At 65.5% G+C, this 20,311-nt stretch overlaps 4 protein-coding genes across 11 annotated transcripts; 2 read left to right on the top strand and 2 right to left on the bottom strand.

Annotated features, from left to right (window-relative positions):
* The first annotated feature begins 827 nt into the window (after nucleotides 1-827).
* LOC120390261 (interferon-inducible GTPase 5-like) lies at nucleotides 828-9,326 on the top strand. 2 transcript variants are annotated; one of them, XM_039512772.1, is made up of 3 exons: nucleotides 828-961; nucleotides 6,828-7,530; nucleotides 8,054-9,326. In XM_039512772.1, the coding sequence occupies exons 2-3, from the start codon at nucleotides 6,836-6,838 to the stop codon at nucleotides 9,201-9,203; spliced, it is 1,845 nt and encodes a 614-aa protein (XP_039368706.1). In that variant the 5' UTR covers nucleotides 828-961; nucleotides 6,828-6,835; the 3' UTR covers nucleotides 9,204-9,326. The 2 variants fall into 2 exon arrangements, with proteins under 2 accessions (XP_039368706.1, XP_039368705.1); XM_039512771.1 differs by lacking the exon at nucleotides 828-961 and adding an exon at nucleotides 6,338-6,473.
* Nucleotides 1,963-8,482, bottom strand: LOC120390262 (interferon-inducible GTPase 5-like). Of its 2 annotated transcripts, none has more exons than XM_039512774.1 (3): nucleotides 8,371-8,482; nucleotides 4,221-4,850; nucleotides 1,963-3,676 (listed from the first exon to the last, which is right to left on the bottom strand). In XM_039512774.1, the coding sequence occupies exons 2-3, from the start codon at nucleotides 4,841-4,843 to the stop codon at nucleotides 2,473-2,475; spliced, it is 1,827 nt and encodes a 608-aa protein (XP_039368708.1). In that variant the 5' UTR covers nucleotides 4,844-4,850; nucleotides 8,371-8,482; the 3' UTR covers nucleotides 1,963-2,472. The 2 variants fall into 2 exon arrangements, with proteins under 2 accessions (XP_039368708.1, XP_039368707.1); XM_039512773.1 differs by lacking the exon at nucleotides 8,371-8,482 and adding an exon at nucleotides 6,335-6,377.
* A 1,129-nt stretch (nucleotides 9,327-10,455) lies between the features above and the next one.
* On the top strand, nucleotides 10,456-14,667 carry ZNF576 (zinc finger protein 576). Of its 6 annotated transcripts, XM_039512778.1 has the most exons (4): nucleotides 10,817-10,955; nucleotides 11,283-11,289; nucleotides 11,768-11,988; nucleotides 12,312-14,667. In XM_039512778.1, exons 3-4 carry the CDS (start codon nucleotides 11,778-11,780, stop codon nucleotides 12,827-12,829), a joined length of 729 nt encoding a protein of 242 aa, XP_039368712.1. In that variant the 5' UTR covers nucleotides 10,817-10,955; nucleotides 11,283-11,289; nucleotides 11,768-11,777; the 3' UTR covers nucleotides 12,830-14,667. The 6 variants fall into 6 exon arrangements, with proteins under 6 accessions (XP_039368717.1, XP_039368713.1, XP_039368714.1 ...); XM_039512783.1 differs by lacking the exons at nucleotides 10,817-10,955; nucleotides 11,283-11,289 and adding an exon at nucleotides 10,456-10,603 and having other exon boundaries at nucleotides 11,771-11,988; XM_039512779.1 differs by lacking the exons at nucleotides 10,817-10,955; nucleotides 11,283-11,289 and adding an exon at nucleotides 10,662-10,795 and having other exon boundaries at nucleotides 11,769-11,988.
* Nucleotides 14,668-15,875: 1,208 nt separating this feature from the next.
* On the bottom strand, nucleotides 15,876-19,520 carry LOC120390263 (replication initiator 1-like). The gene is made up of 4 exons (XM_039512775.1): nucleotides 19,393-19,520; nucleotides 18,580-18,676; nucleotides 17,662-17,760; nucleotides 15,876-17,344 (listed from the first exon to the last, which is right to left on the bottom strand). The coding sequence occupies exons 2-4, from the start codon at nucleotides 18,659-18,661 to the stop codon at nucleotides 16,764-16,766; spliced, it is 762 nt and encodes a 253-aa protein (XP_039368709.1). The 5' UTR covers nucleotides 18,662-18,676; nucleotides 19,393-19,520; the 3' UTR covers nucleotides 15,876-16,763.
* Nucleotides 19,521-20,311: the final 791 nt, after the last annotated feature.

A 20,311-nucleotide genomic window follows, 5' to 3' on the forward strand; every position in this document is an offset into this window, starting at 1 on the left:
GTAGTGCTGGGTGTGGTACATCACGATTGCTATTTATTAGGTGCATTATGGTAGTGCTGGGTGTGGTACATCACAGTCGCTATTTATTAGGTGTATTACGGTAGCACTAGGTGCGGTACATCACGATTGCTATTTATTAGGTGCATTATGGTAGGGCTGGGTGCGGTACATCACGATTGCTATTTATTAGGTGCATTATGGTAGTGCTGGGTACGGTACATCACGATTGCTATTTATTAGGTGCATTACGGTAGCACTAGGTGCGGTACATCACGATTGCTATTTATTAAGTGCATTACGGTAGCACTAGGTGCGGTACATCACGATTGCTATTTATTAGGTGCATTACGGTAGCACTAGGTGCGGTACATCACAGTGGCTATTTATTAGGTGCATTACGGTAGTGCTGGGTGCGGTACATCACAGTCGCTATTTATTAGGTGCATTACGGTAGCACTAGGTGCGGTACATCACAGTCGCTATTTATTAGGTGCATTACGGTAGTGCTGGGTGCGGTACATCACAGTGGCTATTTATTAGGTCAGTGGCTTTCAAACCGCAGCTTGTGACCCAGCCCTGGGCCGCGGCGGCTCTGGTCAGCACCGCAGACGGGGCCGTTAAAAGTCCCGGCCAAGGCAGGCAAGTCCCTACCTGTCCTGACACCGCGCTGCGCCCCGGGAGCAGCCGGCAGCGGGTCCAGCTCCTAGGCGGGGGGTGGGCGCCACGGGGCTCCATGCGCTGCCCCCACCCCGAGCACCGGCTCCGCACTCCCAGCCAATGGGAGCAGGGGGAGGGGGGGCGGTGCCTGTGGGCGAGAGCCGCGCCGAGCTGCTTGTGTGCCTCCGCCTAGGAGCCGGGCTGCCGCTGGCCACTTCCGAGGAGCAGCGCAGATCGTGCTGCCAGGACAGGCAGGAAGCTGCCTCTGCACCCCAGTTGTGCCGCTGACCGGGAGCCGCCCGAGGTAAGCCCGTGCCCCAACCCCCTGCCCCAGCCCTGAGCCCCCCCAACCCCTTCCTGCACCCCAAGCCCCTCATTCCTGCCCCCACCCCGCAGCCCTCACATCTGCACCCCAACCCCCTGCCCCAGCCCTGAGCGTCTCCCACCCCCCAAACCCCCAACTCCAGCTCTGTTGGGTCGCAGGCATCAACAGTTTTCTTCAACTGGGTCGCCAGAAAAAAAGTTTGAAAATCACTGTATTAGGTGCATTACGGTAGCACTGGGTGTGGTACATCACGATTGCTATTTATTAGGTGCGTTACGGTAGCGCTAGGTGCTGTACAAACCCATACGGGCGTTCTTAGCAGAGCTGTGGAAGGACCCCCCCCCCCTTCGAGGACCATCAGGGCCTCCCTGCATTTCAGTGCTGCCCCCCAAAAGCCAGGGAACAGGGCTGGACCCAAGCCCCACAAGCCAGCTCAGACCCACCCGCGGAATGAGAGAGGCCTCATCCGTGGGCCTGCGTCACGCCAAGATCCCTGCATGAGCCGGAGCCGCCGTGGGGCAGGGGCAGGACAGGGTCTGTGTTAGCGACCTCGGGGATTTCGGGGGCTGTGGGGGGAGAACTGCAAGGAGAATTGCCCCCCAACGCTGCCCCCTGCAGCGCAGCGCCCCCTAGCGCCGCGCTGGGGCATCGGGGCCGGCACTGACTGCCAGGGAGAGCCCCCATCCTGCCCCCTGCAGCGCAGCACCCCCTAGCACCGTGCTGGGGCATCGGGGCCGGCACTGACTGCCAGGGAGAGCCCCCATCCTGCCCCCTGCAGCGCAGCGCCCCCTAGCACCGCGCTGGGGCATCGGGGCCGGCACTGACTGCCAGGGAGAGCCCCCATCCTGCCCCCTGCAGCGCAGCGCCCCCTAGCGCCGCGCTGGGGCATCGGGGCCGGCACTGACTGCCAGGGAGAGCCCCCATCCTGCCCCCTGCAGCGCAGCGCCCCCTAGCGCCGCGCTGGGGCATCGGGGCCGGCACTGACTGCCAGGGAGAGCCCCCATCCTGCCCCTGCAGCGCAGCGCCCCTAGCGCCGCGCTGGGGCATCGGGGCCGGCACTGACTGCCAGGGAGAGCCCCCATCCTGCCCCCTGCAGCGCAGCGCCCCCTAGCGCCGCGCTGGGGCATCGGGGCCGGCACTGACTGCCAGGGAGAGCCCCCATCCTGCCCCCTGCAGAGCAGCGCCCCCTAGCGCCGCGCTGGGGCATCGGGGCCGGCTGGGGATCTGCCCCCATCGACTGCAGTGGAGCTGTGCCCGATTGCCCCCGCAGGGGGGTTGCTATAAGGGTGGCTGTGCTGAGACGGTAGCCATGGGAATACGGGGTGGGGGGGCAGAGATTTCGGGAGAGGACAGGGAGTGCAGGCCCCTTTCAGGAGACCCTACAATAACCAAGCAATGCACGCGGCCCCCACCCGCCCGGGAGACCCTACAATAACAGCTGTTCTGCCTTCGCTGCGGGAGGGGATCCCCTCGCGTGGCTGGAAGCCCCCTCAGACCTCGCTGTCGAAGGCCTTGACGAGAACCCGCTGGGAGTCGGCCGCCAGCTCCTCCAGGCACTGGCTGAGCATGGAGTAGGTGGTGTGGAAGGAGATGCCCCCGGAGGCCAGCGCCCCGTAGATGGGGATCCGGTGGAAGAAGAAGTTGACCACCACCAAGCCCCCGCCGGTGGCCTTCCCCAGCAGCCCGATCACCACCTCCTTGTTGATGCTGCGCCCGAGCACGCTGCGCACCTCGGCCCGCAGCGCCTCCAGCGGCTTCCCGGCCCTCTCCGCCAGCCGGGCCAGGGAGGCCGCGTCCAGGCCGAAATCCTGCCGGTAGGCGGCCAGCTTCCTCAGCAGGATGGAGACGTCGCAGGTGAAGGCCAGACCCGGCAAGGGCACGGCAGCCACCAGGCTGGAGACCAAGGCCACCTTCCAGACCTCCTGGTGCAGCAGCTGCCGCTTCTTCTCGACGATGGCCCGCGAGAGGTTGGGCAGGGAGAGGAGGAAGGCGTGACGCTTGTGCCCCGGCAGCTCTCGCTCCAAGGTCTCCTCGAAGGCCTGGAAGTCGTATTTCTCGATCTCGAAGCTGCTGAGGAGGAAGACCTTGGTGTCGCCCAGCCCGGCCTGGCCCAGCCGTTCCCGGCAGTCCCTCCTGATCTCCTCCAGCACCTCCTCTTCCTCGGGCGGGTCCTTCCTCCTCCGCGTGGCCTCCAGGTCGTTGTCCACCTTGGCGCGCACGAAGTAGAAGCGTTTCCCTTGCTCCACGATGGCCCGGGCCAGGCGGACGTGGTTCTCCTTGAACCGCTCCGAGGCCAGGATGATGAAGAAGTCGTAGCGAGTGAAATCCACGGCCTCGAGGTAGCGGTCGGCCCGGAAGCTGGGCGTGCCGATGCCCGGCAGGTCCCACAGCGTCACGTTGGGGTAGCCGGGGTAGGGGTAGGCCGTGGGCTGGGCCGTGGTCTCGGTCACGCCGGTCTGGGCCGCCCCCTCGGCCTCGTCGCTCAGGCCTCGCAGGGCGTTGACGAAGGTGGACTTGCCGGCCCCCGACTCCCCGGTGACGGCCACATCCAGCCGGGCGTTCCAGAGGGTCTCCAGGCTGCACTGGACCCGGGTCACCACCTCCGCCAGGCCGCCCAGCTCATAGGCCTCCTGGATCTCGGCCACCTCCCGCTCGCTGATCTGCTCAAAGCCGGAGAGCGCCGGGCGCAGCACCCTGCGGGCACAGGGGGCGTGAGACAATGGGGGCACGGGGGCGGGAGGTGCCAGAGGGCGCCAGGGGGGCACCGGGGGCATAAGACAATGGGGAGGACTCGGGGGGGGAGAATAGACGGGGCATGAAATGCTGGGGGGCACTGGAAGGTGGGGACTGAACAGAGTACGGACCAGGGAGTATGGGCCAGGGGGCTGGAGTGGGGGGGACGCAGAGCAGGGGAGACACGGGATGAGGAGCGGGGGGGACCGGTGAGGGGGAGACATGGGGGGGCGACTGGCTGGGTGTTGGGGGCTCTGGGAGACCCTAAAATAACAAACTACCTGAGACCCTATAAAAAGAACCCACCAAGAGACCCTACAATAACAAAGCACCGCATGCAGCCCTCCAAAGAGACCTACAATATCACCCCACCTGAGGCCCTTCCCCCCGCAACAACCCCCGTCGTCTCCCCAAGAGACCCTACAATAACAAACCAGCCCTCCCTCTCCCGAGCATCCCCACAACAGCGGCCCACCCAAGAGACCCTACAATAAACAAGCCGCACCTCTCGTACACCCTGACGTCTCCCACCAGAGCCTGGCGCAGCAGGGGCCCGTCCAGCTCCTGGGGCTCGTGGCCGGAGACGAGGAAGACGACGGGCGGGGGCTCCCCAAGGCCATGGGCCGCCAGGGACTGGACGCAGGCGGCCCGGAGGGCGTCGAGGGCCCGGGCCCGGTCGTAGCGCTCGCCCAGGAGCCGCCGGAGGGTGTGCAGGTCCAGGTCGGCCTTGGTGCGGGCGAAATGCACCGTCTTGCCGGCGCCGCGGGCCTCCTGGGCCAGGCAGGCGTGGCTGGCACCGAATAGCCCGTCGGTGGCCAGGAGCACCACGTCCCCCTCGGCCAGCCAGCGCGCCGGCCCCTCGCCCGCCGTCAGGGCCAGCTCCCAGAGCAGCAGGTTGGGCCGGGCCGGATCGGGGTACAGCACAGGCCCCCCGGAGCTGGCCGGAGCCCCCAGCGGGGCCGCGCGGGCGTCACCCTCCGCCAGGCCCCGCGCGGCGTTGAGCAGGGCCGACTTGCCGCAGCCCGGCGCCCCCACGACCACGACCGAGACGTCGCCCCGGTCCGGGGAGCCCGGCGAGGCGTCCGCCGGGGGCTGCAGGGGCATTTCGGGGCCTGGGGCGTCGTTCATCTGGGTGCTGCGGAGGCAGAAGGAGACGTGATTGTCTCGGGGGGCGGCTCCGGGGGTCTGTCCCCTCCCCCGACACCCCCTGAGCCTACCCCCAACCACTGATATCCCACCCCCTCCTGCCCCTGCCCCACCCCACCCCAAAACCCCAGCCCCCCTCTTGAACCACATGGAGAGGTGTGCACAGGGACGGACAAACCGCGGGGGGGTGCACGGGGACAGAAAGAAAGAGAGAGTGCAGGGGGATGGATTGGGGGTGCACAGAGTGAAGAGAGGGGGTTACAGGGGATGGATCGGAGGTGCAGGGGGCAGAAAGAAGGGGGTACAGGGGGTGCAAAGGGATGGATTGGGGCAGGGGGACAGAGGGGGGGTGCATGCGGACAGAGGAGGGTGCAGGGGGTGGAGCAGGGAATGGAGGGGGTGGGAGCGGGGTGCACGGTGCGGATACAAGGGGTGCAGGGGGCTTGGGATGCAGGGGACAGACCACGGGATGCACAAGGCAGACGGAAGGGGTCCAGAGGATGGGTGGACAGAGGGGCCCAGGGGCGGATCGGGGTGCACGTGGCAGGTGGAGGATGGGGGTGTAGGGGAAGGGGTTGCACGGGCACACAGAGGGGTGCAGCGGGATGGATCGGGGTGTACGGGGCAGGGGAAGATGGGGTGCAGGGAACGGGCGGTTGGGGTGCAGCGGGATGGATCGGGGTGCAGGGGCGCCCAGAGGGGTGCAGCGGGATGGATCGGGGTGCAGGAACGGGGCGGTGGGGTGCAGCGGGATGGATCGGGGTGCAGGGGCGCACAGAGGGGTGCAGCGGGATGGATCGGGGGTGCAGGGAACGGGCGGTGGGGTGCAGCGGGATGGATCGGGGTGCAGGGGCGCACAGAGGGGTGAAGCGGGCTTGATCGGGGTGCAGGGAACGGGCGGTGGGGTGCAGCGGGCTGGAACCGGGGTGCAGGGAACAGGGCGGTGGGGGTGCAGCGGGATGGATCGGGGTGCAGGGGCGCACAGAGGGGGTGCAGCAGGATGGATCGGGGGTGCAGGGGCGCCCCTAGGGGGTGCAGCGGGATGGATCGGGGGTGCCGGGAACGGGGCGGTGGGGGGGCAGCGGGATGGATCGGGGTGCACGGGGCAGGGGAAGATGGGGGTGCAGGGAACGGGCGGTTTGGGTGCAGCGGGATGGATCGGGAGGTGCAGGGGCGCACAGAGGGGGTGCAGGGGATGGATCGGGGTGCACGGGGCACACAGAGGGGGTGCAGCGGGATGGATCGGGGGTGCAGGAACGGGGCGGTGGGGGTGCAGCTGGATGGAACGGGGGTTGCCGGGGCGCACAGAGAGGGTGCAGGGGATGGATCGGGGTGCAGGGGCGCACAGAGGGGTGCAGCGGGATGGATTGGGGGGTGCAGGGAACGGGGCGGTGGGGGTGCAGCGGGATGGATCGGGGGGATCATAAGGCGGATCGGGGGGGGGGTCACACGAACGCTCCCTCCCGCACTCACGGCTCCGCCGGCGTCTCTCCCGGTTCCTCCCCCTCCGGCCCGGCCCCCGCGGGGAGGAGCCGCCGCGTCGGTTTCTGTTTCCCAGCCCCGCTGTCACTCGGCCTGGAGCCAGCGGCCGGCAGGGAAAGAAACACTGCGGGTGAGCGGTGCCCCCGCGAGAACCCAGGCGTCCTGGCTCCCCAGAGAACCCAGCCCCCCCTTCCCAACCACCAGCCCCCTCCGAGAACCCAGGCGTCCTGGCTCCTAGCCCCCCCAACCACCAGCCCCCCCAGAGAACCCAGGCATCCTGGCTCCCTGCTCCCCCAGAATCCAGGAGTCCTGGCTCCCAGCACCCCCACTGTAACCACTAGACCCCACTCCCCTCCCAGAGCTGGGGAGAGAACCCAGGAGTCCTGGCTCCCAGCCCCCCCCACTCTAACCACTAGACCCCACTCCCCTCCCAGAGCTGTGAGAGAACCCAGGGGTCCTGACTCCAGCTTTCTTCCCCTCGCAGCTGTGGCCATGGCCGCCCCGGCGAGCTTGGACGACGCTTTCCTCCGGGAGCTGCGGACCCGCTACGAAGCCCAGGACCCCGGCACGGCCGCCACCCGCCTCCAGGCCCTGGTGGACTCGGTCAACGCCCTGAAGGCCGACGTGGCTGTGGTGGGCCGCCGGGGCGCCGGGGTCACCACGCTGATCCACGCCCTGCTGGGAGAACGCCCCGGCCTGGACGACCCCCAGGCCTTCTTCCAGCAGGCGCCGGAGCCCCCGGGGCAGCCGGCCGGCTACCCCCACCCCAGCTTCCCCAACCTGGCGCTGTGGGATCTCCCGGGCTTCCAGGAGCCGGAGAAGCCGGGCGACTACACCAAGCGGCTGGGGGACCTGGGCAGGTTCGGCTGCCTGGTGCTGGTGGTGGCCGAGGGAAGCCCGGCAGATCCCCTCCTGCGGCTCCTCAAGGCCTTCCAGCAGAAGCGGAAGCCCTACTACGTGGTGCGCACCAAGGTGGACCTGGACTTGCATACGGCCAAGCGGCGGTTCCGGGCCCGCTACAGCTCGGCCGAGGCGCTGGCGCTGGCCCGGAACGGGGTGGCCGAGGCGCTGGCCCGGAACGGGCTGGACACCACCAGGGTTTTCCTGGTCTCAGCCCTGGAGACGGACAGGCACCAGTTCAACCAGTTCCAGGACAAGCTGGAGGAGGAGCTCATCCAGCTGAAGAGGTGAGCGGGGCGGGGCTAGGAGCCAGGACTCCTGGGTTCTCTCCCCAGCTCTGGGAGGGGAGTCAGAGCAGGGAGGGTGGGAGCCAGGACTCCTGGGTTCTGGCTCTGGGAGGGGAGTGGGGGAAATTTTACAGCACTTTGAAAAATCAGCTTTTTAACAGAAACTGCAGTAAAACTTCCACACTGGGTATTGAGGGGCTGCATTGTGCCGGGCGCTGCATAGCCCCCGCCCGAGATCAGGGGCTCCGTTGTGGGGTGCTGCCCAAGCCCCAGTCCCTGCCCCACATCCTCTAAGGGGTGGAGCTTCCATTCTGCATAGACAAAAGAAAGCTCCTTCTCCCACATTATACAGGTGGGGAAACTGAGGCCCAGAGAGAGGCAGTGACTCACAGGGAGTCTGTGGCTGAGCTGGGACCAGACCCCCAGTGTCCTGGGTTCCAGTAACACCAGGTACAAGCTTCCTCTCTACCCAAAGCACAGCAGAGGGGCTCCAACCCCCCCCCATCCCGTCCTCTCTGTGCAGGGCCCACGACGGGGAGCTGGAGGACCTGAGGGCCGTGAGCCCGAGGAAGATCCAGGAGCTGTACCAGGCCTGCGCCATGGGGGGGCTGGCAGAGGTGCCTGCCATCATCCGCTCGGCACTGGAGGAGCCCTCGCAGATCCGGCTGGACGTGGCGGTGCTGGGGGAGGCCGGCTCGGGCAAGTCGGCGCTGGTGAACGCTCTGAGGGGGGTGGGCTGCGGGGAGCCAGAGGCAGCACCCACGGGGGTGACGGCCACCACCCGGAAAGCCACGGCTTACGCCCACCCTACCGTGCCTGGCCTGTATCTGTGGGACTTGCCGGGAGTGGGGTTGACGGAGGAGGACATGGGGCGGCTGGATCTGTCCCGTTACGACTTCTTCCTGCTGACGGCCTCGGAGCGCTACCGCCACGCCCAGAGCCGGCTCGCCCGGGCCGTCAGCGCGGCCGGGAAGCGGTTCTTCTTCGTCAGGACCAAGGTGGACGTGGATGCCCAGCCCGGCCCCGAGCCCGGCCCCGTGGAGGAGATCCGGAGCAGCTGCGTGGATGCCCTCCAGAAGGACGGCGTGGGCTCCCCAAGGGTCTTCCTCGTCTCCAGCCTTCTCCGCGAGGACTACGACCTGCCAGCCCTCCGGGCGGCCCTGGAGAGCGACGCCCCAGCTTTGAAGAGGGAGGCCCTGGAGAAGGCCATCCCCGTGGCCTTGGGCCGCCTGGTGAGGAGGACGAGCAAGGCGCTGATGAAGGACGTCTGGGGCAAGACCCTGGAGAGCTGCCTGTACTGGGCAGAGAAACCTGGCCCGGATGTGGCCACCAGCCTCATCGACACAGTCTCGGCTTTCTCCATCCAGCTGGGCCTGGACGAGGAGTCCTTGGCCCAGGTGGCCAAAGCCACAGGGAAGCCGGCCGGGCTGCTCCAGGCCGAGATCCAGAGCCCCTGGGTCAAGCGGCCAGACCCGGAGCAGGTGCTGAAGCAGATCACGAAGCCAGTGCCCTTCTCCTCCCGAATGTGGAGCTTGGTGCCCTACTGGGGCCGCGGGGCCGAGGGGCAGCCCGAGATCTCCCTGGAGGCCACCTACAGGGTGCTGACGCAGGCCCTGGCAGAGATGACGGAGGACGCAGAGCGGATGCTGCGCCGAGCCTATGCCAAGGAGTAGGGGGAGGGGCTGTTTGTAGAGTGTGTCCTCCCCCAGCGCTGAGATGCAGCCACCTTTGGGGTGGAGCACAGGGCTGTTTGTACAGGGATCCCTCCCCCAGCGCTGAGATTCAGCCACCTCTGGGTTGCTGTGCGGGGGCTGTTTATACAGGGATCCCTCCCCCGGCGCTGAGATACAGCCAGGGAGGCTGTGTGGCACAGGGGTTGCTGCTGCATTAGAGGAGTGTGGTTATACAGCTAGGGCATTGCATGGCTCTTTCCTTGTACTGCACTTGGGAGAATAAGGTGCCACCTGCCCGTCTAGGGGGTGACCTACTGAGCTCCAGGGGGCTGATGTTATTGCCAGAGTCACTCACACTGGGCCCTCCGCAGCGCAGACTTTGTATTAGTTCTTTCTTGTCTGTTTTCCTTCAATCAGAAATAAAATGGAGACCCGGACAGGACCTTGGCTGTGTGTTGATGGAAAACTCTGACGATGAAAGCGCGGCTGCTGGCTGGGGTACAGCTGGCAGCGCAGCGCCCCCCGGGGGCCAGCCCAGCCTGGGAGAGGAAAGGGGGCGCCCTTGCTGACCTCCACCCTGCAGCACGGCACTGGATACCCCATTGCCCCCTGGGAATTGGGGCTCTGAACCCCCTGGTGCCCCCCTGAGAATTTGGGGCTCTGAACACCCCAGTGCATGCTGGGAACTTTGGGCTCTCCAGACCCCAGTGCATGCTGGGAATATGGGGCTCTCCATGCCCCGGTGCATCATGGGGATTTCAGGTGGTGGACACCCCACTCATCCCTGTGAAGTTGGGGCTCTCCATGCCCCAGTGCATTCTGGGAACTTGGGGCTCTCCCGGCCCCAGTGCATGCTGGGAATTTGGGGCTCTGAACACCCCAGTGCATGCTGGGAACTTTGGGCTCTCCAGACCCCAGTGCATGCTGGGAATTTGGGGTGCTCCACTCCCCGGTGCACCGTGGGGATTTCAGGTGCTGGACACCGCACTCATCCCTGGGAAGTTGGGGGGGTCTCCATGCCCCAGTGCATTCTGGGAACTTAGGGCTCTCCCGGCCCCAGTGCATGCTGGGAAAATGGGGCTCTCCACGCCCCGGTGCATCATGGGAATTTGGGGCGGTGGGTGCCGCTGTGCTCGCTGGGAACGAGGCCTCTCCCTGCCCCGGTGCACCCTGGGATATCATGGTGGGTCGCCTCCCGCAGGAGCCCGCAACTTGCTCCCGCCCCTGAATTGTCACCCCCCCCCACCACATTGGGGAAGCTCTCCCGCGGTCTGCGCATGCGCATCATTCTAGCGGCCGCCCCCTCTCAACTATTACGCATGCGCAGACCTTTCGTCGTAGGATCGTTGCCGCGACGCATTGAGCGGAATCTATACGCATGCGCACCGTCGGACCCTGAGGTACACGGTGTATGTCGCGCATGCGCAGTCCACTTCGCCACGCGCCTTTCCCAACGCGCATGCGCCTGCCGCAGTAGCGCGACGCTGGGGACAGAAGGACCCCGCGTCCCCCCGTCTTTTGGGTGCCCTGATGGATGCCTGATCAAAACTACTCCTCTCCGGGGGCGGGGCTGGGGGGAGGGAGCCCAGAAGGGGGTAAGAGGGGAAGGGAAGGGAGCAGGCCCGGGGGCCGGTAGTTTAGGTCAGGCGCGGGCAGGGGCAGCCCCACCGGATACAGGGGGGTCCTGGCTGGGTGGGCATCGGAAACAGGAAGGCGAAGCAGGCGAGGGAGGAGAGAGAGAGAGAGAGAGAGGTGAGGGGTCCGTGGGGAGGGGTGGCTGGGAAGGGTCTCCATGGGGAGGGGTGGCTGAGGGGGTCTCCATGGGGGTGTCTGGGAAGGGTCCATGGGGAGGGGTGGCTGAGGGGGTCTCCATGGGGGTGGCTGGGAAGGGTCCCTGGGGGAGGGGTGGCTGGGAGGGGTCTATGGGGTTCTGACTTTGGGAGGGGTTGGGAGGCTGCATATGAGGGTCGGGGGAAAGGGGCCATGGGGAGAGGCAGCTTTGTGTTGTGGGGGGAGGGGGAGAGGTTGGGGGATCTATCTGAAGGTGGCGAAGGGCTCCATGAGAGGGGAAGGATTTAGAGAGAGAAGACTCCATGGGAGGGGGGAGAAGGATCTGTAGGGGGGGGAGAAGTTGGGGGGCCTCCATGGGGAGGGTGAGCTTGGGGGGAGGAGTCCACAGGCAGTAGTGGCTTTATATGGGGAGCTGTTGGGGTATGTGGGGAGTGGTGGAGCCTGCATGGGGGGACAGCTGGTGGCTGCATGGAGAGAGGGTTGGACAAGAGGGGGCTCCTTGGGGGGGGGAGCGATGGGAGGAAATGGGGCGGGTGGAGTGCGGGGCCGAGACTCTGCATGATGAGCCCTATGGGAAGCTGAGGTGCTTCATGGTGAGGGGCAAAGAAACCTAGAGTGGAAGAAGCCGTGGCTGGTCTGGGGCGGCAGGGATGGGGCTGGATAGGGGCCTAGATGGGCCCGTGGGTCTGAGCTGGAGGGGGGTGGGATATGGGGCTGGCTGAGCCGGGAGCTGGCTGAGCCGGGTGCTCTGACACAACTCGCCCCTCGCCTGGCAGAGACAAGATGTCTGAAGTCACAGCAGAGAAGCGTCCCCTGGCTGAGCCGCTCCCGCAGGAGATCCCAGTGCGGCCTGCGCTCCCTGCCAAGCAGGAGGCTGCCCCGGCCCGGACACGGTGCCCCAGCTCTGACCCAGAGCCCATCTGCATTGAGGACGAACCCGCCCGGCCCAGCCCCGAGGGGAAGGTTAAGGCCTCTTCCAGCAACAGCCCCGTCTGTAAGTACCAGGGGTGGTCACGGCTGTTCCCTGTGTCTGCTCTCTAGGGCTTTAAATGCCACAGCACTGGGGCTCCCGGCCCTTCCCTTGGGGAACTGCACCCCGGCTTCCAGATCCCCCCAGTGCCAGGACTCCCAGCCCTTCTCTCGGGGAGGGCAGCCCCGTTCCCCCTCCCCACCACCGGGGTATGCAGCTCAGGAGTTAGGGATCCCGGCAGTGGGGGGAGGCAGGTGGTGTGGGGAGCCCAGGCTGGGCAGGGAGTTGGGGGTGGGGGTCAGCCCAGGCTGGAGCCTTGAGCTCTCCCTCCGCCCCTTTTCCCCCAGATCGCCTGGGTTCCAACCAGTGCTTCCACTGCCTGATCACCTTCCCGGACGAGAAGTTCAAGGAGCGGCACATGAAGCGGGAGCACCCCGAGGACTTTGTGCAGGAGAATCTGCGCGATGCCCTCTTCGTCTGCTTCATCTGCAGCAAGCCCTTCGAGAGCTCCCGCGCCCTCATCTGCCACCAGCGCGGGCATGCCCCCGCCCCGCCCCCCGACTGCCCCGACTGCCTGCGCCCCGCCTACGAGTGCCCCGACTGCGGCCGCCGCTTCGGCCAGCTGGCCAACTACCAGCGCCACCGGCTGGGTCACGCCGCCGGCCGCAGCCTGCCCCACCAGTGCCCCGACTGCGGCAAGAGCTTCCGCCAGCTCTCCAACCTCCGCCGCCACCAGGCCTCCCACCAGCGCCCCCTGGAGCTGCTGCCCTCCCGCCCCTACTCCTGCACTGAGTGCGGCGAGAGCTTTGCCCAGGAGGCCGGCCTGCACGAACACTACATCCGGCACGCCCGCGGCGAGCTCTAGCGCCGCGGCCTGGGGGCTCTGGCACCGCCCCAGGAGCTCTCCGGCCCCCGTGGGGAGAGCTGGAGCTGCAGCAGAATGCCCCCCTCTTCTGCCACCGAGCCCTCTCCCGTCAGCTCCGGGCACTGGGACAGCAGGCGCCACCTGGCAGGAAGTCGAGCTAGAATGGGACTGGAAGGACATTGACGGGACTAGAGGGCACCAGCTCCTCTCCGGCCCCAAGGCGGGGGACTGGCTGGCTCGGGAGGTTGGGGAATGGGGCAGGGGCCTGTCCCCTCTAGGGCGCGCGGGCTCCTCTCCGGCCCCAAGGCGGGGGATTGGCTGGCTCAGGGGGCTGCCATCTGAAACCCCCCAATCCCCCTGTGTCCGTCACGCACCCCCCCAGCATCTCTCTCCACACCCTGCTCTTCCTCCCATAAACCACCTTGCGCCTCCCCTGCAGCCAAGCACCGAGTGCTCCACAGCACCGGCCGTCACCCCCTAGTCGGGGTGGGGGCTGCAGTGCCCCGCACTGGAGTCCCGGCGGGAGAGGACCTAACCTGAACACGTCCTCTGTTTGTTTGGGGCAGGGGGGAGCTTTCCAGAGCCCGTGTGTCCGGTCCCTGCAGCGTGGCCTGATCTCTGACTTCCCCCGAGCGTAGCTGGGCCCAGTAAAGCCGTGTCAGCGCGGGGGCTAGAGTTATCCCAGTGCAGCGCCTGGCACGGAGGCACTTACTCCAGTACGAAGGGCTCTTGTACCAGTCTGCCCCTGCAGGATGGGCACTGAGCCACCATAAACGGGTACAACTGCCCAGTGCTGCAGGGGTCACAGACCCGATCCCAGGGTGGGGGTTGGCTTCACTGCTTCGGGGCAGAGCTGGGCAGCCATGGGCAGGAAGCTTTTGGGGGCAGTTCGGAGCGGAAGGGGGAGATGTGGGATGGTGAGGCAGCTGGGCTCCCATACAGGCTGCGGGGCCGTGCCAGGACACTGGGAGCAGGAGTCGGTCCTATTTTTCATATGGAAACAATAAAGAGTTGGAAGCTGAGCACAGGACGGGTTGTCTGTCTCCTGGGGTGGGCTGGCCGCTGGGCAGGGGAAGGCTACAAGGAGCCATGGGCATGTAGCCCCAGGGCTGGGGGGATTGGAAAGGCTCTGCCTTCAGCTGCCAGGGATGTGTGGGACCTACAAAGCCTGATTTCACAATCAGAGGAAGGGGAATGGGCCAGGGGGCACTGGCTGCAGGGTGGGGGGCTGGGCTGCAGCGAGAACTTGAGGCCTCTAGTTAGCTGTGAGCTCTGCCCCACAGTGAGGCGGTTGTGACACGGGCACCAGGACCCCATTCAGCTGATCAGTGGTGGTGGGACAATGGCCTCAGCTGCTGAGGGATGGGGGGTGGTCCAGGACCCAGCTCCACTTCCTGTTGCAATCTGCTCCCTGCCCCCCCCCCCGCCATCTCAACTGCAGCTAATCAAAATGTTCCATCAGGCCCAGCCTTGCCCCCCACCCCTGTGGATGCCCCTCATTCCCAACCCACAGCCAGCTCAGCCAGTGCCCCTCCAATTGACCCACCTTTAGCCCCCCCAAAAAATCTCGGGGTGGTTTGTTTTCCGTTCTTGACTTTGTACCAATCCCAGGTTTGGTCTCATTGCCTCTGCTGCGCTGCCCGGCCCATGGGGCTGAAACTGTCCCCCCCAATCCGGGGGACCTGTGGGCTGCGACTCCAGCTTCTCCCACCCCGCATGTCGCTGGAGCTGCAGCCCCAGGGCTCTGGTGCTCCCAGACCATGTGTGGACAGGCCCTGGGCCCCTCCGTAACCATGAGGGAGGGTTTCATGGCTTGGTCACTGCACCCGGTCCCGCTGCTGCACCCACAGCCCCTGCCCTTGCACTGGGTCCATAGCCCTGACTGAGCCCCACAGAGCGACAAGCCCTAGGCCCCAGCCCCCTCAGTCCCTCCTCCTCCCTTTGGGGGTATGGGGCAGCCCAGAGGGTGCCTTGGCCATGGGGCAGGCAGCCAGGGGAACAGTGACACCCTGCGAGGGGCAGCAGTGGGTGCCTCAGTCGCTGGATGCTCTGCCCCAGATGTGTGGCCTTGGCCCCATGTCTTGCCCCACAGTCCCATCCAGCCTCCCCCCCGCAGAGCGGCTCACCCAGGGCCACCCCCAGCCGCTGTCTCCCGGGGCAGATCCTGGGCCAGGGGCTCGTCCAGCAGAGGGGGGGCTGGCTGGAGTCCTGGGATTGGGCAGGGGGGAGGGGAGAGATGAATTGGACACACCCTATGGGGTCCCAGATGGGGAAAGGAGCCTGCCCCGTTCTCTGGCCCCTCTGTCTTGCACCTCGAGCTGGTGCAGCAGGAGCCCCTGGGGCAGGTATTCCTCGCCCCCCCCCCCCCCAGCTGTCATTCTCAGGCACAAAGCCCTGACCACATGCATACTGTAGTTAGTGGAGAAATGACTGAACCAAATGCATTCTGGGAGTTGAAGTTCTTGCGGCGAAGCAAAAGCTAGGTAAGCTGGGAGTTGTAGTTCTCAGCCTAGAACACTACCCCAGTGAGGTGCATGCTGGGAGTTGTAGTTCTCAGCCTAGACCAATACCCCGGCGAGGTGCATGCTGGGAGTTGTAGTTCTCAGTGAAGCCAGGCACCACAGCTGTTAAGTCTTCACTCTGAAACCGCAGGACACCAGGCCACGTGCTGGGAAGGGCCCCGGGCCCCCCCAGCCCAGTAAAATGCAACAGGCGACGCTGCTGCTGTCACGGGCATGGCACCATCGCCGCAGCGCAGGCCTGCACGCTGTCGTCACCCACCTGACACCCAGCTTGGCAGGGGGGCGGCCATGAGCAGCATCCCCGCCGCCGTCACCCAACTACGTGGCGATGTCACCCATCAGCAGGGTGACGCCATGACGATATCACGGCCCAGGCCGGCTCCTTGCCCCGATCATCCTGGGAGCCAGTCCCCCTCCCCCCCAAGCTCCTGCCCCAGCCCTGCCACTGATGCCAGGTGTCCCCACACCTTCCCCACCCACCCAGACCCGCAGACACCGGCGCAGGGGACAGAGTAGAGCAGAGATACAGAATCACTTTTATTATTAAACAAGGTCCCCACCCCCAACTATTTCAATGAACTCGTTAATATTCATCGTTCTGCTGCTGGCTGGCCCGCCCACAACCCCCTCCCTCCAAGGCGAAGCAGACAGGATGCGTGGGCAGGATCTGCCCCACTCGAAACCCTGGGGGCACTGGGTTCCAAACACGCTCGGGCCTAGTGGAAGGGGCACCTTAGTGGCTGCCGGCCTAATCTGCGTGGGGCAGAGGGGCAGGAAATGAGTGATGGGGCCTTCTCCCCTGCCTCAAGGGCAGCAGTGGGGAACGGGGGGCTGGGCCCCTCCAGCTCCACAATCTTGCAGCCCCAAGGGTGAGTGGAGATTGCCAGGTCTGAGCCCCCAATGGGGCTCCCCTCTCTGAGGTCTGGGGGGCAGGTTGGGAAGGATGATAACAGGCCCTGCTCGGGGGGCAGGCAAAGATAGGGCCAGGCTGGCTGGGGCCCTGGTCTGAGTCACTTGAATCTACAAATCAACTAGAATAAAAGGGGGGGTCCCCAGCCCCCATTTCTGTCTCAGGGGCTCAGGACTCCAGATCCCATCACTGCCACCAAGCCCCAGCCTGCAGAAACCACTGTGAACATCACCCAACCCACGGATCCCACGGCATCCACCGTCCTCTCTCCCACTACTGCAGCCACCAATCCTCATCTGTGGATCCCACTTCACCCACCATTCTGGCTCCCTCATATCCTCCCACAGATCCCCATCCAACCCACAAATCCCACCGCACACACCAACCCCCAGCCTGTGGAACCCACTGCCACCGCCGCCGTCCAACCCACACGTCACACCACTGTCACCATCCATCTCACTCCCACCTTCCCCACCCCCCAGCCCCACAGCAAGGTAGGGGGCTACAGCTCCCCTCGGGCATGCAGCATGTAGTGCTCATGCAGATCCGCTACCAAGCCGAACTCGCCCGGGCACTCGGTACAGTGGTAAGGTCCGTCTGCTCCCTCAGCATCCCGGGCGCCATTGGCCTCGCGGGGTGGGGCGGGGGGCCCCTTGTTGCGGGGCGGGGCCGGGGGGCTGCGGCGCCAGCCATGTTCACAGCGGTGAGCCTCCAGGGAGGCAGGCGAGGCGAAGCCCAGGCCACATTCAGCGCAGATGTAGTGGAAGGCTCCAGCTCGGGGCGAGGGGGGCACAGGCCTGGCGTCGCGGCCCTCTGGGTCCCCGGCAGAGGGTGGGGCCTGCCGGGGTGGCGGCGGTGGCTTGGAGGAGGAGGTGTGCGGCCGCTTCCGGCCCACGTGGTAGCTGCGATGCACCTTCAGGGCCCGTGAGGTGCCGAAGCCGCGCCCGCACTCAGGGCATTCATGCCACTCGGGGCTGGGGGCCTGCGGGGAGCCCAAGCGCCCCTGGCCGGCATCCCCCTCCTCGGCCACCACCTCCTGCTGGGGCTCCGATACTGCCGACCTCAGCTCCTTGCTCCTGGGACCTACAGAGAGACGGGGTTGGGGGGCTGTCAGCAAACTGTCCCTGACCCACAGGGGCCACAGTCTTCGGGCAGCCCGAGAACACGCACACCCCAGCACCCCCCCAACCACAGGGAAGGGGCTGACTGCACGGGCAGGGGTCTGGCTAGTAGCAATACTCGGCTGAATCTCTGTCGGAGGAGAACCCACGAGTCCCGGCTCCCAGCTCCACTTGCTCCAACCACCAGACCCCACTCCCCTCACAGAGAATCCAGGATCCTGACGGACTCCCAGCTCCACAGAGCGAGATGCCCGGCCCTAGGCAGAGCCGCCCACCTACCTGGGTACCCGTTGGCAGAGGGCGTGGAGGGCCGGCTCTCTCCAGATGACACTGAGGTTGCTTCTGATTCATCCTCTTCCTCCTGCACCGTGGAGACGCCTGCAACATCCACTGCAGGTGAGAGGAGGCCTTTTCCCACCCACCCAACCCACTGGGGGTGTCCCTCAACTCCAACCCACAGCCCCGGGCTCCCCACAGCTCTGCCGGTGCCCCCCAGTGCCCCTTGTTCTGGCACACACGAAAGTATGCACAGGTAGGATGCAGCTAATCCCCCTTCTCCCCACGGCCTCAGGGAGCACAAACGGTTAACGGCACCAGAGAGCTACACACACCAAGCTCCACCCCTTCCAGCATAGGGACCAATCAAAAGAGAGCTGGGGAAAGGGGTGGAGACAAACGCCTATTAAAGTGCACTGAGTTCACCTAGTGCGGAGATGCGGCCCTTCTGGGGTGGGACACGGTGGGTGTTTAACCGCCACACAGCACAGTAATTTAGGACCGAAAACAAAGGACTGAAGCCCAACACACACAGAGACATATCCGGCATCGCCTTGAGTTTAACGGCAGATTTCCCATCCCAGTCATGACCAGGCCTGACCCTGTTTAGCATGAGATCTAGTCCAATCGCAGCACACTGGGCCTGTCTCCTGTGTGCCACCGCCTCCCAGCAGCTCAGGATCATGGGAAGGGGGAATTCCAATCTCATCATGCTTTAAGACTGGCATTATATTGACCAGGAGATGGGGAATTCCAGGCCCATAATGCACTAGGCCTCGTATTTTACAGACCAGAGCAAGGAGAAATTCCAATCCCACAATGCACTGGCCTGATGTTATAAGGACCGAGAGGGAATCCCAACCCCCCAGTGCCCCTCCCCACTAAGCCACCCCACCAGCCACTGCCTTGCCCTGCCCTCACCGGTCGAGGTCCCATCCTCCTCCTCGAAGATCACGTCCTCGCTCCCCCCCACGTCCGTGTGCTTGTGTGTTTCAGACATCATCCCTCGGCGATCAGCCTGGCTGGGGCGAGAGCCTTGCTCATGGGTCCCTGCTCTGTCACAGGGGAGCCAACCCCACAGGGTGCCACAATCCCACAATGCACCAGGGCTATACACATTAGGAGAAATGTAAGGCTCCAAACCTACCTTGCCCTGGAGCTATATGGACCAAGGGGCAGGGGACACTCCCACAGTGGGCTGGGATTATATGGACCAAGGGGAGGGGGTTCCATCCCAAAATGCACCGGGCAGGGGCAATATGGACCGGGGGGAGGAGGAGGGTCCCATCCCACAATGCACCGGGCTGGGGCTATATGGACCAGGGGAGGAGGGTCCCATCCCACAACACACTGGGCTGGGGCTATATGGCCCAGGGGGAGGAGGGTCCGACCCCACAATACACCGGGCTGGGGCTATATGGCCCGGGGGAGGGGGTTCCATCCCACAATGTACTGGGCTGGGGCTATATGACCCAGGGGGGTTGAGGGGTCCAACCCCACAATGCACCAGGCTGGGGCTATATGGACCGGGCGGAGGGGGTCCCATCCCACAATGCACGGGGCTGGGGCTATATGGACCGGGGGGAGGGGGTCCCATCCCACAATGCACTGGGCTGGGGCTATATGGCCCAGGGGTCGAGGGGTCCGACCCCACAATGCACCGGGGCGCTATGCCCCGGGGAGGGACGGAAGACCCGCCCTATCCCGCCATGCACCGCGCCGCCCGCCGCTCACCGGCTCCTCCGGGCCTGACCCGGTCCCCTCTGGCCGCCGCGGCAGGACCGAGCTGCGCAGGCGCAGTGGGAGCGAGGCGGGGGCGGGGCCCCGGCAGCGCCTCCGACGTGAATCTTTGCGCGTGCGCGGGCCTCCCATTCACGTCTGCGCCCTGGTCGCAAGGCGTTGCGCATGCGCAGTGATGAAGGGATGAACTTCGCGGCTTTGGAGGGTTCTGCGCATGTGCGAAGGAGAATGCCATCTTTGCTGTTGCTATGGGGGGAATAATGCTCCCTGTTTTCATTATTCCCATTGGTATGGTCTAGATCTGGAGTCTCGTGCAATGCACCGCTGGGGCTGCAAAGGACCGGTCCATAAACTAGGGGAAGCTGGTGCAATGCACGTGGAGTGCAATGGTCCGGTCCGTACACTGGGGGGGTACTGGTGCAATGCACGGGGGTGCAACAGTCCGGTCTGTACACTGTGGGGGTACTGGTGCAATGCACGGGGGTGCAGCAGTCTGGTCTGTACACTGGGGTGGGGCTGGTGCAATGCACGGGGTGCAGCAGTCTGGTCTGTACACTGGGGTGGGGCTGGTGCAATGCACGGGGGTGCAGCAGTCTGGTCTGTACACTGGGGTGGGGCTGGTGCAATGCACGGGGTGCAGCAGTCTGGTCTGTACACTGTGGGTGGGGCTGGTGCAATGCACGGGGGGGGTGCAGCAGTCTGGTCTGTACACTGGGGGTGTGGCTGGTGCAATGCACAGTGGTGCAATGGTCTGGTCTGTACACTGGGGGTGGGGCTGGTGCAATGCACAGTGGTGCAATGGTCTGGTCCGTACACTGGGGGAGCGCTGGTGCAATGCATGGGGGTGCAGTAGTCCGGTCTGTACACTGGGGGCAGGGCTGGTGCAATGGTCCAGTCCTGTCCTAGGAGGGGA

The sequence above is a fragment of the Mauremys reevesii genome, linkage group 24, assembly GCF_016161935.1.
Source record: "Mauremys reevesii isolate NIE-2019 linkage group 24, ASM1616193v1, whole genome shotgun sequence".
In the NCBI taxonomy this organism is placed as follows: Eukaryota; Metazoa; Chordata; order Testudines; family Geoemydidae; genus Mauremys; species Mauremys reevesii.

Bases quoted from the DNA above. Each gene is read 5' to 3' on its own strand.
- LOC120390262 (XM_039512774.1), bottom strand. From the start codon at position 4,843: ATGAACGACGCCCCAGGCCCCGAAATGCCCCTGCAGCCCCCGGCGGAC. The intron at 3,677-4,220 runs GTGCGGCTTGTT...CTGTGCCCGCAG, and splicing joins GACGTCAGGGTGTACGAGAG to GGTGCTGCGCCCGGCGCTCT.
- LOC120390261 (XM_039512772.1), top strand. From the start codon at position 6,836: ATGGCCGCCCCGGCGAGCTTGGACGACGCTTTCCTCCGGGAGCTGCGG. The intron at 7,531-8,053 runs GTGAGCGGGGCG...CTCTCTGTGCAG, and splicing joins GAGCTCATCCAGCTGAAGAG to GGCCCACGACGGGGAGCTGG.
- ZNF576 (XM_039512783.1), top strand. From the start codon at position 11,778: ATGTCTGAAGTCACAGCAGAGAAGCGTCCCCTGGCTGAGCCGCTCCCG. The intron at 11,989-12,311 runs GTAAGTACCAGG...CTTTTCCCCCAG, and splicing joins TTCCAGCAACAGCCCCGTCT to ATCGCCTGGGTTCCAACCAG.
- LOC120390263 (XM_039512775.1), bottom strand. From the start codon at position 18,661: ATGATGTCTGAAACACACAAGCACACGGACGTGGGGGGGAGCGAGGAC. The intron at 17,761-18,579 runs GTGAGGGCAGGG...TGGATGTTGCAG, and splicing joins GGAGGATGGGACCTCGACCG to GCGTCTCCACGGTGCAGGAG. The intron at 17,345-17,661 runs GTAGGTGGGCGG...GTCTCTCTGTAG, and splicing joins CTCTGCCAACGGGTACCCAG to GTCCCAGGAGCAAGGAGCTG.